The sequence below is a fragment of the Pimephales promelas genome, chromosome 14 (assembly GCF_988280905.1).
Source record: "Pimephales promelas chromosome 14, fPimPro1.hap1.1, whole genome shotgun sequence".
In the NCBI taxonomy this organism is placed as follows: Eukaryota; Metazoa; Chordata; class Actinopteri; order Cypriniformes; family Leuciscidae; genus Pimephales; species Pimephales promelas.
Window position 1 is genome coordinate 27,889,224 of NC_142782.1, and position 20,699 is coordinate 27,909,922.

The 20,699-nt window shown below is 36.6% G+C and overlaps 1 protein-coding gene and 1 long non-coding RNA gene across 5 annotated transcripts in view; one reads left to right on the top strand and one right to left on the bottom strand.

Moving 5' to 3' along the window:
* LOC120472070 (uncharacterized) overlaps positions 1–3,481 on the bottom strand; it is a 39,255-nt gene extending 35,774 nt beyond the window's left edge. The window contains exons 1-4 of the long non-coding RNA XR_016146544.1: positions 2,538–3,481; positions 1,336–1,474; positions 557–706; positions 266–397 (exon numbers count right to left, since the gene is read on the bottom strand). This is a non-coding gene — a long non-coding RNA (uncharacterized LOC120472070). The remainder of the gene's footprint in view (positions 1–265; positions 398–556; positions 707–1,335; positions 1,475–2,537) is intronic.
* Positions 1–20,699, top strand: part of bcar3 (BCAR3 adaptor protein, NSP family member) — a 74,249-nt gene that overhangs the window by 47,132 nt on the left and 6,418 nt on the right. For 3 of the 4 annotated variants that reach the window (XM_039661425.2, XM_039661502.2, XM_039661572.2), the window contains 2 exons: positions 15,780–15,908; positions 19,365–19,804. In XM_039661425.2, coding sequence (XP_039517359.2) covers positions 15,780–15,908; positions 19,365–19,804 — 569 coding nt within the window. Of the gene's footprint in view, positions 1–4,045; positions 4,260–15,779; positions 15,909–19,364; positions 19,805–20,699 lie in introns of those variants that run through there. The other variant, XM_039661633.2, reaches the window with a different exon arrangement.

Consider the following 20,699-nt stretch of genomic DNA (forward strand, 5'->3'; position numbering starts at 1 on the left):
ACTATCCCTTAAAGAAAGTTAATATAAAGTGTACAAGTTTAACAGATATAACTCAACAGATTAAACCTAAGAAAAGCTATGCTTTCATCTGCATAATCTTATGTGTTGTCGTATATCCAGGTTTTTCATTAAATCTAAATAAAAAAGAAATAGCGTGTGGCACACTCCCTGCAGTTAAAGCCTCCAGTTTTTATAAGATAATGTTTTGGCTTGAGTTCCAGATCTTAATGCGGTGATATTAAAGGCAGTATTTTTAGATCTTTACCTCAGGAGACACTTTAGATTGTTGTAAAATCTTGTCTGCAGGAATTACTTGATGGTGTTGATGAATGTTGATCACGCTCGTGGCCTCAGGGTGGAGGATTGCACTTGATATTTACACGAACTTGGAACAAAACTGATAAAACAAACAAAAAAAAAAACATTCACTTTACTGAACCAAGGCAAAATGTGAATGACCATTATAGTGCAAATTGCAGAGATAAAATGTCATAGGCTATCTTTCAGGTGCCAAACTATACAAAGAGAAAGATCATCGGTGCATCTAGAGGTTTACCTGAATACAGTAGCTTATTAGTGTGGATCTCCATGGAGAACTGAGGAAAGCCATCTGTTTACCGCAGCTGCCACTAAAGCTAGCAGTGATTATTACCGCCGCACAGAGGCACACCGACCCCTAGTGTTCATATATGCGCACTGCAACACACTGTGAAATAAGATTACAGCTAGTTTTCATTTACATGTCACATCACAATTTACTAAGAGCCTCAAAAATCATTTGAGATAGCAAAAGTCTATTGATTTGAGTGAAAACACAGTTTCTACAGCATAAAGTAATAAATTATTATTAAAATATACAATAACAGATGTAACATAATACAATACAAATGTATATTGTAATATAATGTAAAATATATATAATTTTATATAGTCAAGTTCCTCACATACATTTTGATTTTACAGTATATTTTCTAATATTTGTATTATTTATTTACAGCCAATTATTTATTTTCTTTTTTGCCTGCCCAGAAAAAAATAAGCAAAACAGTACACATCAGGGGATTGACACACATCCTACACATCCTAGATTGGAGTGTCTTAAAATAAAAGCCTGCTATTCAGATGGTATTCAGAAATGGTCACATGCAAGTCATTTACCCTTTGAACTACGCTATGTTAAATTAAGGTCAGACATGTATTTAAGGTTTATATTTTGAGCTCATGTACAAAAACAATCACACTGACTCCTTTCTTTAGCTGACTGTGGAAAAGCAGATTGGCTCGCAGGGCCATGGTGATTTTTATTGAGTGTAATTAGGTATTTTAGGAGCTCACTCTCAGGGAGAACATTCCAGTGTTGGTCCAAGGGTGCCAGCCAGCCATAATGCCTTTGTTTGCCCCTTAAGAGCAATCTGGGAGAAACATAACTAATCTCATTTGATATACATCCAACTCTTTGCATCCAAAAATGTTCCTGTAAAATAGAATAGAACAAACAGCATACTTTACTGTTTTCCATCACTAATGATGAACTGAAAACAGTTTACCGCTTGCATTTTTCAATTCATTTAATTTAGAAAAATATACGAGGTTCAAAAGTCCACAGTGGAAATCTGTCATTCAAAATCCATGGACATAAAAAGTAAAATATTGTAAAAAAAAAAAAAAATTAAAACTCCCCACTATTTATGTATCATTAATGTCATTTGATCATGTGAACTCATTGTAGAGACGAGTCAACTGAAGCACAAGATGCTCAAGAAAATGATCATCAGCTGTGGTACACTACACACACTTGTGGTGTTCACGCAGCTTGAATGTTGCTGCCATTAAAGCAAAAGTATAACAAAATAACATTCAGAGAGTATTTAATTTAAATTAAAAATTTTACTCAACCTGTTATTATGATCAAATATATATATATATATATATATATATATATATATATATATATATAAATCAAATATATATCAAATATATATATATATATATATATATATAAATCAAATATATATATATATATATATATATATATATATATAAATGCTTGTATATATTTAAGAAATATTTTCATGTATATACTGTATATAGATTTATATATAATTTATATTATATAAATATAAATATTTTATATATAATTAATATTTTTTCTTAAATATACATGCATGTGTGTGTATTTTTATATATATATATATATATATATATATATATATATACAAAATAATTATACACAGTACACACACATATATTATGTAAACACAAACTTTAATTTTGGATGCGAATAATCCCGATTAATCGTTTGACGGCCCTAATATATATATATATATATATATATATATATATATAAAAGGGGAAAAAGGCATTTTAGGACATTAGAACCCCACTGTAACAGTCAACAGACTCCACAAAATTGTTGAAATGTTTATAAAATCACTTTTGAAAGGGTGATGCCTTACAGAAAGACTGTTATACAGGTTTGTCCTTTCACTAAATTGCCACACACTTTTAAACGGTGGAAATAATATACACAGACTCACCTCACAAACACACTATGAGCTCTTGTTCAGTCAGGTGAAATGGTCTGGAAAGCATGAATTCTCTTCTGTCTTGTAATCGTACGGGTTTCCAAACGCCTCTTTTACTCAGTGAGCCTTTTCTATGGGGTGGGGGTTCCATTCCCTGAAAATGACAGAACTCGTAATGCTGTTAACAAACAGGCTAATCAAGAGAAAGCCCCCGCTAGCCCATCAACACAAGCCCCTCTAGTTAGCCAACTAGCCGCAATAACTCTAAGTGCTATTTGCGTGTGACTAAGAGAGAGAGTAGTCTTGTTATTTAAACCCCAGTGGGAAAAGTGAGTGAATTTGGCCGCCTGGGATCCCTCAGGCTCAACCGGACTCTCTTCGCAGGGTCAGATAGTCCCAGCTGGGTAAGAGAGCCCTACCTGCTAGGGGAATGCTCTTTTATATTAACCCCCTGCTGTTACTGAAACCCCGCTGGAGTTTAGAGTGATGTTGTGCTGATAGTAATAGACACAGCCCTGGTCCCTCGGTGCAGACTTGTCACACAGGATCACCACTGTCCCCGTCTGCCTGGAAAAACGCTTCTGAAAGTCCTCCACAGGAGATCCTCTCTCTTGTCTGGAAAGATTAAATTCAAATGTCATTAGTGATAAGCAATGCTTTTTCATGTCACTGAACTGCTTGATATCAGATTGTCTCTCAGCGTGTCCTCATTTACTTGCAATGTGTGTCAGTGTCTCTGTTTTGCTATAAAGTGATCATTTTCCTATTTTTAAACCCTGCTAACCAGACCCACAGAGAAACTGAGCTTACACAATACTGCAGATTTCTGTAAAATTCAGTTTCTTGTTTATTATAAACAGTATTTTGGATAAGGTGAATGTGCATTCAGCCCTAAACTCAATTTAACATATTTTACCATGTTTATCTCACAATTTCCCCCCCAAATCAGTGTAGAAAATGAGAAAAGGATATATATGTATACACTCTAAAAATGCTGGGTTGTTTTAACCCAATTTTGGGTCAAATAGGGACAAACTCAAACATTATGTTAGAGTGTAAAACAACCCAGCATTTTTTAGAGTGTACTATATATATATATATATATATATATATATGAATAGCACATAAAACATAAGCACGTGTGCATAAACCCACGTGTGGGTCTAAATATCTTTGCTCTATCACTAATTAGTATATGAAAAAAGCAAAGAGCTTTGAAATATGGGAATTCTGAGAGAGAATTTTATATATATTTTTTTTTAAATATTCCATCCCTAATCAGAGTACCTCATTCTATCCCGCTCCCTGTTCATCTATTTTTTGGCAAGGAAAAGGGGGTTGGTTTAGTGGCTGGCTGTGTGTGCTCCTGCAGATGACTGAGTTCTGATAGGCTGAAGAGTCGAATCACATGGAGTTTAGCACGGCTCCTTACATGGGCTGCCCGGGGGTGAGAGCAACAGCATGGAGCAGCATATGCCCTGCTGAGCGCACAAACACACACACACACACACACTCGCTCCGTGAGAGAGTTCACAGACAGTCACTGGGCAGCTAACATGCTCTCAGTCAAGGGGGGTATAAAGCAGTGAATTTTGGAGATTAAAGCGTGTGAGAGTGTTTCCACTGATGAGTTGCACTGAAACAAGAGAGATGTCGGAAAGATGCAATATTTTAAGGACCATCACGGCAGCTTTGTGCTGTTTCTATCAGAAGAGCTCCATTATTGGAGCCAAGGTGAGTGAAAGCTTCCTAAAACTACATCTGTATAAATTTGCATGCCAGTTTATGCATTTTTAGTAGCATCTTATCCATTTATATATTTTTTTTATTCAATTTTGAATATGTATTTAATATTATATATACTATATTTTACTCTTTATATTTTAACAACTTTATGTTTTACTGTTAATATAGCATAATATATGTAACAATTTATGTAAAATATAAAGGATTTTAATATAAAGTGTGAAATATTGTAAATACATTGATGTACATTAGCATTACAGAAAAAAAAAGTCGAGAAATGTAGAGGTGCTGTAAAAGCAGGTCTGGGTGTAGTTTTAATGTGGCATTCTTTGGTCTGGGCTCTTCAGTATATGGCTTTTTTTCATTATAGTAAGTGAAGGCGTCAGACACACATGCTCACTCACGAGTGTGTGTGTGTGTGTGTGCGTTTCTTCCCATTCACTTGTAATTGTTAAGTTGCACACCCTCCTCCTCGTCTTCAAAACCATTTAACCCATATTGATTGAAATCTTTTATCTCTGTGGCGGCTTGCAAATGGATTGTAAGTGTGAACGCGTGTGGTTTTGTTCACTCATCTAATGTGCCATGTGATAAGGACAGAGAGCTGCTCAGGTCGGGTTGAGGGAATTTATGGGGCGATATAAAATCGGTGGCCCTGCGTGTGGCTGTACATGTACATATGGAACCGATGTTGGAATAAAACGTCGCTGGTCATTAATCTATTCAAAATATTTGGATTATCAATAGCGAGAATGTTCAAAGAGTTAGGCTACATTACATCAGGACTACAGGGGGTATTGGCCAACATGATGAAATGCATTACATTTTATTGAGTTTATTGAAATATTGGCACATGAACTATTGATCTATGGTCAATCAAAGCCTACAATAAAGCAGTGCATTTCAGGAGAATCTGGAACAAACTAAATTGTCTTGATTTTTTTTTTTCATTTCCAAACCACTGTAAAAAGGAATATGCTTTATCTAACAAAAAATTGTGGCAACAGATTACAAGCAATATTATTAATTAAATTTAATAAATTAGAACTGAGTAATAATTAATCAAATTAATTCCTTAAAAGTTAACCATTTAAAATGAGTAAAACTTACAACAACCCAAAAAACATAAACTGAAGTCACCATTATGGTGATCAGTATTTGTTTTAGGTTTGTTTTAAAATAAGGGTTTCTCCTTCATTGATTCTGCTTGTTAACATCAGGTGTCTTCAATGTTGGCAATCTTTGACGTCTTTCTGTTAGTGAGATATTTTTGTTAATTTTTTTTGGGTGTAAACTAAAAAAAACTAATCAAAAAAACTAATCATAAACTAATCATTTTAAATGGTTAACTTTTAAGGAATAAATTTAATTTATTTATTAAATTTAATTAATAATATTGCTTGTAATCTGTTGCCACAATTCTATTGATTAGATAAAGCATATTCATTTTTACAATGTATTTCTAATATACGTCAGACTGCAAAACAGATATTCACAGATCAAGAATGTCAAGTAGGATGCATGATCCAAAAGATGTGTAGCTTGAATGCAGTGCAAGTTGCATTGGATGAAAGTATCAGCCAAATGCAGATGTAATTTGCATGAAGACTGATGCAAGATTCCTGGCATGTTTATCGAAACAGTCTATATTTTCAAATACTAAGCCTGAAATGGCCAGAAATAGCAGCATGTTTGTTATTTCTCAGCTCTGGCCAGACAACTCAGCGGACCCTCGCTCTCAGGGTTTGAACGTCTGTTAGAAACATTCGGGTCTGGTCCACATTTTTTGGGCTTGTTTCTAAAAATAGTGCTAGGTTGTCATGGAGACTTCCGGTCTTTTCAGTGGTGTGGGGGGTCAGTGGGAGTTAGAGGGACAGAGAGGGCAGTGTTGGTGCCTCTTGTATGAATTCTTTCTTTCCAGAGGAAATGTCTCACAGAACCTCCTTGATCATAGGAGGCTTCATCTGGCAGTCAATGATTTCTAAGTAAATGTGGTGAAAACAACTTGGGGGCTTTATTTTGGTCAGTGTGAGGGGCAGCTGTGGGAAGGAGGGTGGTGTGTACTGTACAGTACAGCTGTGAATCTCTTCTACCCTGTCGAGGGCTGAAACCTAAACCGTGACAAGTCTGCTCTTAAATAAACAGGCTTTCTTGTTTAGTAGAGGCGTAGATTAACACCTGACATGGACTCTAATGAATGTTAAATTAATGGTTCTTTTTAATGATTATGTGGTTCGAACCAATTTCATGAAGTGTTCATGAGTCAAAGTCCCTGTCCCTAATGGAACCCTAAAGGCTGATTTATACTCCCGCGTCAAAGGGAGAACCCTTCTGAAACCTAAAATGACAAATGGGACACCCAATGGTGTTTTGTATTAAACGGACATCCGCAAGCTGTGGCCATTGTAAGTCAACAAGTGCCATTTGGGACAGGGCCTAACTGTTTTGGACTTAATCTTTACGGCTTTTTGATTATTCACTAGCAGTTTTAAGATGCTAAAAGCAGTCCAACTCTGAAACAGGACTTAAGATCTGCATTTGGTTCCATCTTTAAAAGGCAGAAACAGGTGGTGTTAGGGATGGGACGGTATGAAAATTTCATATCACGATTATAGTTTCCAAAATAATCGTGATTATCAATATTATCACGGTTTTGTTAAAAATTTATGAAAGTGCTCAAAAAGAACTGATGCTCACACTGAAAACATTTGAACAAGTTTTATAATTGAAAATCAACAAACAACAAATAAAACAAGCCTCTCTATGCAGTTTTTTAAGCAAGATTCTATTCTATGGCATTTGCTTCTTTATAATGCCCGTCGTCAATAGCAACACATTATTACACAGCGCACATCCATATCACAACGGACGCGCGCTCTTGTTTCATTCAAACACAACTTGCCGTCTTGCGTCTCCGGTTTTTGATTGTATTGCAAAAATGAAATCAGAGTTGATTTATTGCTTACAGAGTTTGATAATATTGGTGTAATATATCTTGTCTGGACGATTGTTTTACAAAATGAATTCATAAACAGGTAAGATTTAAAACATTAGCTAATCTCATTATCAATTCAATATGTCCCCGTAATTATGTGGTATAAATAAAATCGGTTTAATACGTGATGTATCTATACTTTACTATCCCTTAAAATATCACTCTTAATAATAGTCTTGTTTGAAGTTGTTCGTTCGTCTTTGGCTCAAATCCACTTGCTTCGAACTTTTCTTCGCGGAAGCTTCACGTCTATTTCAAGTGAGTGACATAAAATGTTTCAACTCAAAACAACATTTCGTGCCCAATTGTTTCCCAGACGTAGTTTTGGTATTAAGGTCAAAGTTAACTTGCCTTGCGTTCGGGTGATGATCACACAAGACGACTCGGCAGATTTGAAGTGTTTCTATTGCAGTGACTTTTTGTTCGGCAGACAGGGTGACCATCCTCGATCAAGTTTCCCTCAGGACTTTTGTAAAACCCAAAATATGACCACACCTCAGATTTGGTCCTTTTAAAAGGCTGAAAAATCTCCTGAGCACGGTCACTGCCTTCCACCATTCCTTATCGAATAGTAATTTAAAAAAATATTGCATGCTGCGCGCCTGCGTCAGACTGGCCGACAGGATTCAGTGAGTTATTAAAATCGCGATAATCAAACACGGTTTTAATGATAATTAAATTTTAAACGATAATACTAACCGTCAGTACATTTTATCACGGTTTATCGTGAAACCGGTTATCGTCCCATCCCTAGGTGGTGTATATTAATCATTTGTGCTTCCTTGTCTGTTCATCATCTTCGCGAAGCTTTATTGTGCTGCACTTCGACTACGATAGACATCCACTCTTGCATTGCGTGTGTAACGGAGACCAGTGAGAGTTGTAAAGGAATACGGTGTTTACTGTTTAGTGCCCTTGTCAGTGCACCCGCCTAGCATGCCATGATCATGGTTTGAGACCGACTGCAGGATTGGAGGGTGAGCTTTAGAGGTGGGGAATGAAGAGAAGGGTGTTTTTTTTGGGGGGTTGACTTGATTTTGAATATCAACAATGCTCAGCAACGACTTACTGCACATTTCATTGAAAATATGGTTTAACGCCAGTATTTAACGAACGTTAAATGAGGCACATACTTTTGAGAACGCATTCGAGTGAATCATTTTTGGAACACCCAGACGATTTACCTGAAATCTTTCTCTAACACTTCCTACACATTAGACATGCGACAGCGGTTCCCCCACATACTGACAGTGTAACACAGCAGAAGCATCGTGGCTGTGGCAGAAATAGAAGCTCAGCAGAGCAGTGGGACAGCGGGAAGTCTCTCTGATTGACAGGCTGCTGGTGAGGTGCTGACACAGCCTGGGACAGTCACATCAGTCAACCCCAAAAGTTTCACCTCCTGTCAGTGCTAAACAAAAGAATAAGTTTTTGAATCAGGGATTAAATCATCATTCCGCAAAGTTCTTAACGTGTTCAGTCACCGACGGATTGACCAAGTGGCGGCTTCTTAAGAAATTTTAATTTTATTCACTCTCAACCCTGGACTGCATAAAAAAGCAGGGACAGTTAAACAATTGATGATTTTATCCATTGAAAAATGGGTATTAAGAACAGAGCAAAATCTAATGTGCAACTGTGGAGGACAACTACTCTCCTGAAACACCACTGGTTTTTGAAGCAGAAAACTACATTTTGATGAAAAAAATGTCTTATGTTAATGTTAAGAACAATAACTTTTAATTTAAACATCTTTTTGTCACTTTGTCTCCTGTAATTCTACCTTCCTCAAGCATTCCAGGACTTAAAGGCATTTTCCAAGCTCAAGGCTTTCTTTTCTAACAGGATGGCTTTCAGCAATTTTGAGTCCCCAGGACAAGCGAGTCTCCTACTTTTCCATCTTTTCCCCTTTTGCCGTACAACAAATTGAGCACGCTCGAGGAAACATTAAAAGGAGGCCATGTTCAAAGTGATCCAGCACAGCTGCCCCAGGCCCTAATCTCCCCCTCTGCCCTCCTTACAAAGCCAGGGCTGGGCCTTGCTGATTGGGGCAAAACTGGAATGGAATGAGGGGGATGGAGATCACAGATTGAAATGGAGAGAATGTGATTAAATGAGAAAGAGACCAAGAAGGGGCAGGGGTGGGATCTAGCTTATTTCTAGACATCAGTTGCCTACAGTCAATATTAAAGCATTGGCATATTTTATCTCACAACACTGTATTGATATTCTCATAATATATTCCTGTATACAAGTACACAAGTACACACACATACTACTTAATACTTTCTAAAATCGATACTTTATACGATATAAAGTATCGATACGATACTTTCTAAAATCAGATATCCATTTAATATAGGAATGAATACAACAAATATGTAATTAAACATGCACGCTACATTTAAAAAATGTACAGTGTAATATTGTTTAGTCAAGTCCATGCTGATTCCCATTTCTATTATGAGGTCTCCATTCATACTTCAAGACATTGAAGCTGCTCTAACAAAATGTTTATTTTAAATAACTTCAAAAGGACAATAAATATTTCATGAGCATCTGTCACATCACCAGTTCTTCCAACTGAAATGTGTGCTGCCCCGTCCAGGAACACATGAACATGGCAGACACCCCAGAGACCATCTAAATGGACAATGTGATGGGGGTGAGATAAGAGAGGAAGAGGTCTTGTGTTTAGAGTCCCTGGAGACTGATGGGACACTCTGATGGCCCTTTTTGTTTATTCTGGCTCAGGAAGGGTGTGACCCAACACCAAAGCCCAGACCAGCTCGATTGTCCTGCACATAAGAGGCCACTAATGACCCCATGAAACCCTTGGGAATCTCAACCTACAGGGTTGAGACAGAGGGTCTCCATCCTTCAACCCCCCCACAGGAATCAGCAGGAAATAACAAGATTTCTACATTTTATGTTAAGATGTGTGAAAGTCGCCGCCACAATGAGGATGGTTGCCTATGTATTGCTTTGTGGTGCCATGGTCTTCAAATTCATTTTAGCACATCACTATGTGGTTTCTAGGATGTTCTGGGTAGTCTCTATGATATTCTAGTATCTATGACTTAGATACCAGTTTTCTTAAAGGGATAGTTCATCCAGAAATCAAAATTCTGTCATCATTTACCTGCATGAAGTTTTTTCTTTTTTTGAACATAAAGGAAGATATTTTGAAGAATGCAAACAAACAGAAATACTATGGAAGTCAATGGGGACCAGTTTGGTTACCAACATTCTTTAAAAATATCGTCTTTCGTGTTCAGCACAAAAAATAATTTAATATAGGTTTGGAAAAACTTGAGAGTGAGAAAATGATGACAGAATTTTCATTTTTCGGGTGAACTATCCCTTTAAGGTCCCATAAGTCTTTTTTTACCACTTTTAATATCCACCTATTGTAAGTCAGATCACTTAGAAAAGTATTAGTCCTTTTCAACAAGCCACAACAAAGGAATTACTTATGTCTGTTCAAATCTCAAATCATTAGTCTGCCATTGAATTACTTGTCCTGCTGGTTTCCATCACAACAAGTCAGTCTGAACACATGTACTGTACGTGATCCCCATCTTTAGCCATGCACTTTGCCATAATCTGCACAATTTCCAAATCAAACGGGATTATGGATTTTTTCCCGTTCACTCACTAAGCTGCTGAACGGCCACTTGTGTAGCAAACTAAAGAGGATATAAGACGTTCGAGAATTAACAGGGGAATGTTATCTCATCCATAATAATTATCCAAAAGTGGCTTTCCAGATCAAATTCAGCCTTTTAGATCATCATCTTAGACCGGAAAAGCCATGAGCACAGTTTGTTCTGACATGTGCCAATCTGATCTAATGTGTGCTGCTTGGTAACAAAGCTGCTTATGATGTCTTACGAACTACAGACCATTTTTAATACTGCAAAGTGACTCGTATATGTCATTATGTTGCCCATTCTACTGTCGATAGCTAAACTGTGCTCAGCACTTACCCAATTAGACCTTTGAACCCCCATTCAATACATCCATTATTATTCACGTTCAAAAAGCATACCACTATTTTAAAAAGCACCTTAGCAATCAGCCCCTCATATGTGTGAAGATAAAAATGACAATCTATAAATGGCTACAACAAAAAAAGTAGAGGTGATTGATCTGATGCACAAATATATCTGCACTGCTGCTTGATGGAGGGATTATTCGTCGTGGTGTTATCGAGCTGCTCAAGCAATTGAGCTTTGGCTATTTTTAAACATTTATAGCCTCAACGCACCTCTAAATGGATCCACGATGTCGTAGCTCTGAATGAATGCGACGGCCGTGCCAGATCAACACCACCTCAGCTGGCGTGCAATCACGAAGCAGTCATAAAACCAAAAACATGGACATCAAGTCCAAAAAATATTAGCATTCAGCACATCTGTTTGTTTTTACTCTAAGTTCTGTAAAGTTAGTCACTGTATTGTGTGATACAGTTGAAAGACACTGAGCACAAACAAGTGCTGTGGATGATTTTATCCCAGTCAGGGTAAAACAATTTATCGTCTGGTCACTGTAATTTGTGGCTTGCGGGGTGTTGGCTTGGATCGCTGTTGTCTAAATGAAGTGGGTGTAGCGCTCGTCCCTCACTACAATACCAGAAGCATCAGAGTGTATTTCAGTCCTCGCTGTGGCCTGGGTTTGTCAGTCTCTAAACATAGTAAGGATCTTTGAAGCTTCTCCATATAAAGGGAAAAACTGTCCATTGCGTGGCATTACTTGAATACATTTGGTTTAATAAGAAAAGAGTTGCTAAAATATACTTTTACAGTTTGCTTTCAAAGAAATGCACCAGTCTTTAATTCAGCAGTTCAAATAATCATAACATCAGACCATCAGAAAAGTGTCCTTCAGTCGACAACGATTGAATGATCAGTGACGAGTTGACATGAGGATCAATCGGACAAGATTATCCACCAACCTCTCATACAAGGAAGTAATAAGACTCTGGCATAAGATTGTGTGCGTGAGAGGTTTTCCATCACACATCAGTTACTCAAAGACCAGAATTAAGAGATCTTATTGTAGAACTCAAAGTCCTTATAACTCAAAGATTATAACATCATATGAAAATATCCAAACCTAAAGGCTATTCTAAACCTTACATATCAAATTTTGAGTTAAAAAACCCCAAACTAATAATTTACAACAATCATTTTTTTCATATATTTTGCCATCTCCCAAAATACACAGAGATGTCGACATTTCCAGGCCTGTGTGCAGTGGTTTGTGGTGGACCACAGTGACAGATTGTGGTCAGTTAGATCCTAATAACTGCCTGACAGACAGACCACAGCTTGGGCTATGGGTCACTGGACAGACAGAGAGAGAAACTGACAGCTAAGCATCTTATCAACATCACAGAAAACTGATGTAGCTTGTCTGCTGCTGTCAGGCCTGGAAAAACATGAAATTGAGTTTTTACATGATGAAAATGACATTTTCACACACTAATACACATTTTTATTGTACTTTATACAGTAGCACCTCATTGCAGTACACAAGATCCAGGGGGCGGAGTCGGATCCAGATCTGAGGGGTGGAGTTGGGTAGGTTTAGGGGTGGGTTTAGGGATCAGTGAGTGGAGTTGGGTAGGTTTAGGGGTGGGTTTAGGGAATCAGGGGGTGGAGTTGGGTAGGTTTAGGGGTGGGGTTAGGGATCAGGGGGTGGAGCTGGATAGGTTTAGGGGTGGGTTTAGAGATCAGGGGGTGGAGTTGGGTAGGTTTAGGGGTGGGTTTATGGATCAGTGGGTGGAGTTTGGTAGGTTTAGGGGTGGGTTTAGGGAATCAGAGGGTGGAGTTGGGTAGGTTTAGGGGTGGGTTTAGGGATCAGGGAGTGGAGCTGGGTAGGTTTAGGTGGGAGGAGTTGGATCTGGATCTGACTCCTCCCCCCGTGGATTTCATGCACTTTATATGGTAATACACACAATAATGTTGTTTGCATGATAAATATCTTAGATGTAAAATAATATAAACACGGCCCAATAACGCAAAAGTCCTCAGTAGTACACCATAGGCTCTAGTTTCCTTTTGACAGCACAAATGTGATGACATCACTTGTTGATGTCACTGTACACCACCAGGGTTCTCAGCCATACTCCGATATCTTGGCAGGTTTAAGAAAACCCAAATGTATCATTCATCAAGCCATAAAAAGCCATGCAAAGCTACAGTGACAAATTAAAATAGGACTTAATAAAATACACAACAACATCATCTGCCTCTGGGTCCATGTTTGAGTGATGCAGTCGATTTAATTAAATCTGTCAAACAGTGGCATATCAATTGAAGTTTCCACTACTGAGCACGCACACACAGACAGTTACTCATCAATTTTAATTACCTTTGCCCTTACATTGGTTTTATTTGACATTACTCCATGGACCACAACTACAAAATCGAAACGTGGAGTCCTGCTGGGACTTTTCGCACAGATTTAGCTTGGGGTAAACATCAGTGCTGTGCTTGATACCCTCTGTGTACAACTACCAGCTACAGCACAAAGGTACCACTTTAGGTCTCTGAGGTTGGATACCACACATAGCTTTCATTCCAAACAATTAAACAAAAAGGAAACACATGAATACGCTTGAAATCCCCTATCTGAAATATGTAACAGCCTCTTGCCTAGCTGTAACACAAATGCAGAATACAATTCACCCATTCACATTCAATAAAGCAATACACCATTATAATCATTTTACCCTGTTTAAAGAGTGTTTGGCACACGACAAAATCATCTTAGAAACACAGCCTCTTTATGTGCACATAAATGAAAAAAAAAATTAATTATTTGGTCTTAGACTGCAAATAATTAATAAATAATAAATACAAGCAATGAACACTAGTTGTTTACAATTTTGTATGCTTTTGAAAGAAGTATCTTATGCTCACCAAGTCTGCATTTAAAATAATATTTATTAATAATAAAATTATTAATAAAATTTATTAATATTATTACAATTTAAAATTACTGTTTTATATGTTCATATTTTAAAATGTAATTTATTAATGTAATTCCAAAGCACAATTATTAAAGTCCTCAGTGTGTGTGTGTATATATATATATATATATGGATGCTGTGTATAATTATTTTATATATATATATATATATATATATAAATACACACACATGCTTGTATATATTTAAGAAATATTTTCATGTATATACTGTATATAGATTTATATATAATTTATATTATATATAAATATAAATATTTTATAAGTAAATCATATTTTTTTCTTAAATATACATGCATGTATGTGTATTTATATATACTAAATAATTATACACAGTGCACCCACATATATTATGTAATCACAAACTTTTATTTTGGATGCGATTAATTGCAATTAATCGTTTGACAGCCTTAATATATAAAAAAGCTTTAAACTTGAATGAATAGATTTTAGAGACTTAAATCCGTTTTCTAATAGGAATCAAAACACTCTTGCCTCTGGGTACTTTGGATATGACATCATGACTTGCTTGCTTAATAGACATTTCCAAATCATTATAACAGATTATTCATGGATGCTTCACTGCCCTTAATCCTATAAAACTACTACTATTCTACCTACTGTTAATGTACGTGGGTTATGTAATATAATTTAGAAATATACTAATATTCATTCATTGTTAATGTTCATTCATAATACATTAGATGTGCAGTACACTAAAATACCATTCCAAACACAGGCAGTTATTTGGTCACATGAAAGCATTAATACAACGCATAATTTGTTGATAAACAACAGTGACATGATGTTTGTTCAGACATGATGGAGTATTAAAAATTACATAATCAGTCTGTTGTCAGTGCTAGGAATCAATGTTGAAACACATGAGTAGCTATAAAGTGCTATTTGTGCCAATTGCTTTTAAATTCAATTACAATCAGGTCACATGACTGAGTTATGTAATTGAGACAGTGAAAGCAAGAATGAAACGACCTTGACTGGAAAGATAATGAACTATGCTTTACCAAGTAAGTAGATTTATGGCATTAGTGTAAACTATTAGTTCTAATCAAAGCTCATGTTTCACAGAAATTGACTAATCAGTCTATTTACTCTAAAGCAATTACTTTGAAGCAGTTTAGCGCAAAGAACTATTCAAATTCCTAAATGATGAAATCCACAGCTTTCCAACGAACCTGAAAAAGTCCATGATGATTCAGTGCAGCGGGGGTGTGTTCGTGTGTGCAGGTAAAGGTACGGTATGCCCTGAGGATTCTGGAGGCGGAGACAGACAGGAAGAGGGAGGGACTTGGGCGTCAGCGTAAACAGATCAGCACAGGAAGCAAGGGATGCATCAGCCAATCAGATACTGAGTCACATAGCAAAAAGTAGGGAGGGGGATAAAAAAAAATGAGTGGAGACAAATAAAAGACTAACACCATATACTTAAATCATAGAGACAAACATACCATAGGGCCACCATGGCTCTAACATCTTCTGTTCCCATCTATGTGCAGTTTTCAAGGGACAAGTACATCATGGACGGACCACCGGAGAAGCTTCGAAGAGAACTAGAGGAAGAACTGAAACTAAGCAGTGAGGAACCCCGGAGCCATGCCTGGTATCATGGAGCCATCCCTAGACAGGTACAGCTTTAAGAGGAGGGAGAGGGGTGGGGATCATTATCGGATAATGTTTGTATTATGAGGCTCTCTGTGGTGAGCAGCTGTTTCTGTGATTTTATATATGCGTATGAAATATAGTTCGGAAGTTGAATCTGGCAGACAGCAGGGATCTTTCTGCTGTCAAAAGCATAGCTGAAGTCACACTGAAGTCATACCTGTATCTGGCACTCAAACATTCACTTTCTTTGTATAAAAAGATAATGAAATAAAGACATGTGGCCATGTTTGCTTCAGCTAGAGGCTAGAGAAAGACTTGATTAAGGTAAGAAATACACTGAGGATATGACTTGCATTAGATGTTCTTAATGCTAACTTGATCAATTTACAAAAAGTACTACGGTACTGTGATGTAACATCTAGTATCATGACTCTTGGATATACATTTATGGTACTGAATGTTTACCATATGCATGTACTTTAAGAATACTTTAGTATTAGCAGAATCAATGTCCAAAAACACAGTGTAATCAAATTACAATATTTAAGTCATGGTAATGCTACAGTACTTTGTCACTTTTAATGCTCTTGCTAAGGTCAACAATTATGAAACATGTAGATAGTTACCTGATAGACATGTTGTGCAAAATAATAACCTATAAATAGTGTGTGAAACTTCTAAAATGTTTCTTTAAGCTTTACGTGAAATTTTACTTGCTTGGCTTTTACTTTTAGCTTTCTGGGTATGTGAAATTGCGTATTGATGATTAGATCCTTTTAAGATATATTTAAGTCATATGCAAAAATACACTCAAATTGCATGCTTCTAACTTGCCTAAAATTGTGAAATGCTTTGACAAATCTGGAGCAGAGAGTCCATTGTCACCAGTAGTATAGGTTGTTGATCAATACTTGTTTTTTAACTGGCGCCAAACACAACACAGAACAGGAAAAGTCACATTCACACCCAGACTTGCCCAAGATCAAGGAAAACAAAAGATTTCATTACAACAAAGCACAAAATTTGTATGCTAGAGTGTAGTCAGCTAAGTAGTCATACAAGATCTTAGATCAACTTGACAGCAAAACTATCAATACTTGTATCAGTGCTTAAAGGGATAGTTCAACCAAAAATGAAAATGTTGTCATTTACTCACACTCAAGTTTTTCCAACCCTGTATGAGTTTCTTTCTTCTGTTGAACACAAGAGAAGACATTTTAAAGAATGTAGGTAATCAAACAGTTGACGGCACCCATTGACTTCCATAGTCGGGAAAAAAAATACTATGGGTGCCGTCAACTGTTTGATTACCAACATTCTTTAAAATATCTTCTTTTGTGTTCAACAGAAGAAAGAAACTCATAAAAGTTTGGAACAATTGAAGACAGAATTGTTAGGTGAACTATCCTTTTAAACACTACATTTTGGACAGTTCATTAACGCTATATTCAAAAACAGCCATCAACAGTTTCTCATTGCGACAGACATCCCAGTGCTGACAGCAACAGATCCGCTCGTATGAAAACCATGCACCCATGCTCCTTTGCAGGATATGCCCCTGAAACTGACAACTCATCCATCAACAATTGTTGCAGAGCAGAGTGGTTAATATAGTGATGAATCATGACTGCTATTTGACCTGAGCTGTATTTATTTAACGGCATCATATGATCAGAACTACCAGCATCCAAAATCAGGAAACTGCTGCTTACACCACAAATATACCAGTCACAATGGAACATTCCCATTCATCATGGCTCAACACATCTTATAAATGACCTTAGAATACCATTTATCAGGTTCATGCGTAGACAAAAAGATATGTAAGGATATGTAAGAAAAAGAGGCCACAGACTGTCTAAATATTCATAACTACATGCGTTACAAGAGGTGCCCCTAAAATATGCTGCATGTTTGTGATGATTGATAGTTAATTCATTTTCTACACTTGAGTGTCTGTAGACATGTATTCATTTGTTCTTTTGAGTGGTCCTTGGATCACTACACACCCTGCGATCAAGCATTTCCCTCTGACAACATGTGGGCTGTAGTGTCTTTCAGCGGGACGAGTCTGACCTGCTCGGCTGAAGTTAAACAAACAAACTACAGACAAGGGAAAAGGAAATGGTGTGAAATGGCCTGTGGTTAATTTCAAAATGTACTGTATATTCCCAGTAGTGTTCTATCACTGTGGAGGAAAATAACATGATGGATGGTAAAAGATGACGACTTATTCATTATAGATGTCAATGTAGGCAGCAACCTGTGAAAATACCACAATCAAAATAGTTTGATCTGCATACTTACATAATATACAGCCATAACTATCTGTTCAGTACTGTAAACTATACACTTTTTAGCTGCTGTTTTATACCATAAGCTGTTTAGCACAACCATGAAAACAGTCATAAACACTGAGCGATTCTAATCAGACTTAACGACTCTTTTCCTGGTGCCACATCTGATCCATTACTCCAAACACACATGCTAACATTGATTTATTAGTGTTTGATCTCCTCATGAACACATTCTGGGAAGTAATATGAAACAATGACATATAAACTTCCATAAAACTAATCTAATCTTACATAAACTAATAAACTAAAGGCATAATGATATATTATAATGAAGTCACCACCATTTGGCCTTAAATAAGCAAATGCTTAATTGCTGTGATTATTATTTCTAGCATGTTACATGTTTGGGAACCCTAATTGATTGAGTGTGTAGCTTTTCATTTCTTAAACACCCTACATGGGTGACACATCATGACCATATTCCAGGATCACAATGTCAAGATGCATCATGTTTGGAAGGGAGCTTGGCAGCTCTGAGTCCAGCTCTTAAAACCATTGAAAGTATTTGGGATGTGCTGGAGGAGACTTTGAGTGCTAGACTCTTGCAGACAAGATCTTGACCAAAAAATGATGCACCTTTTGATGGAAATAATTGATTTTTGGAGATCTTGTCAATTATGGTTAGAAGAACTGTTGCCAAACATACAACATGCTAGAAACATAATAATCACATCAACAATGATCCAACAATAGACTCTTAAGCATTTAGCAATTTTCGAATCCAAACGGCGACTTTTTTTATGGCCGGGAATTATTCTATAGTGATTTTGAGTGATTTACATACTGATTAATTAATATTCCAAATGGCCGTTCAGTTTGGAAAGGTAGTCCATCATTCTAAACTGCTTGAATGCACCAATGAACCACAAAAAGAAATATCGAGGTCATGCCATGTATCACTGTCAGAAAATTAGTTCTGCAATGTTTACTGAGGATGTATACATAATCTGATTAGACGGAATATCATAAGCACAATGTTCAGGCTAAGATCCAACAAGCGAAATACTTGAAACTAAGGGAGGGAAGCAAATATATATATATATATATATATATATATATATGAGAGAGAGAAAAAAAGCTTCCACAAAAACAATAAAAATTGTGTGTGTGTTTGAATTAAAGGTGGCTGAAAACCTGGTCCAGCGTGATGGAGACTTTCTGATCCGAGACTCGCTGTCCAGCCCGGGAAACTATGTCCTCACCTGCCAGTGGAAGAACACACCTCAACACTTCAAAATCAACAAACGAGTAGTAGCCATGAATGAGGCCTACTCACGCATCCAGTACCTGTTTGAGAAGGAGGGATTTGACAGCGTCCCCGCGTTGGTGCGATACTATGTGGGCAACCGGGAGCCGGTATCTGAGGTTGTCGGAGCGATTATCTTCCAGCCAATCAACAGAGCTCTGCCTCTGAGATGCCTGGAGGAGAAATATGGAGTTGGATGTATACGTGTAGAGGCGGGATACTCCGAGAGAAAGAGCCTGACTTCTAAACGGTTGAGTCTGAATATCATGAACGGACACACCCAGGATCACACCCTCAGCCGTGGGAACCTCCTCAGGTGAGAGAAACACACTCATATGGCCCTTTCCACTATTATTCATTGCCACACTTTACCGCCAAGAAGAAATACTCTAGGAGGCTTTTGAATCACAAAACATGAGGAAATAAGAAAGGTTCATTAATTTGAAATTAAATCTAATTATAGATTCTAGTTCTCAAACGGTTTGGTAGATTTGACCTTTTCAGAATCTCTATTTACTAAAAAAAAATGTAATTTGTAAAGCATGTAATTTAGCAGTCCTATATAATAATTAGTTCTTCACATTTTCAACACTTGTTTAGACATATGCATATACATATTCACTACATTTGTATATATGTCATATACATATGTAGTGGTCCCATTAGTAAAGGTTAGTTAACGCATTAACTAAAATGACCGAACAGTTAACAATGCATTTATTACAATATCTATTCATCTTTGTTAACGTTAGTTGCAATTAATTATGATTAAATGCTTTCGAATTATTTTTCATCATTGGTTCATTTTAACTAATGTACTTAACAAATGTTAACAAATGAAACCTTATTGTAAAGTGTTAGCTCATGTGATTATCTTTTTAAACAATTTCAGGTTAAAGGAAATTCTGTGGTTTGACTGCCCTCATCATGAATTACAAAAGAAACAGTTTACAAACACACAATACTAGAAATACAATTTAATAATATTTGCATTATATACTTGGCTTCTACTCTGTAAAATGAGTTTTTGTGATTTTCACAAACTACCCTCAAATCTATAAAATAAAAAATATATTTTTAAAAATAAAGTATATAATTTTGTCAGCAATTACTGGGCTTATGAGCACCCCAACGGGAAGTAAAAAAAAGGGCATTTTTCAAGCCATTTGTATTATTTAAGTGTAAATATTCATGAGTTAATTTATTCAGTC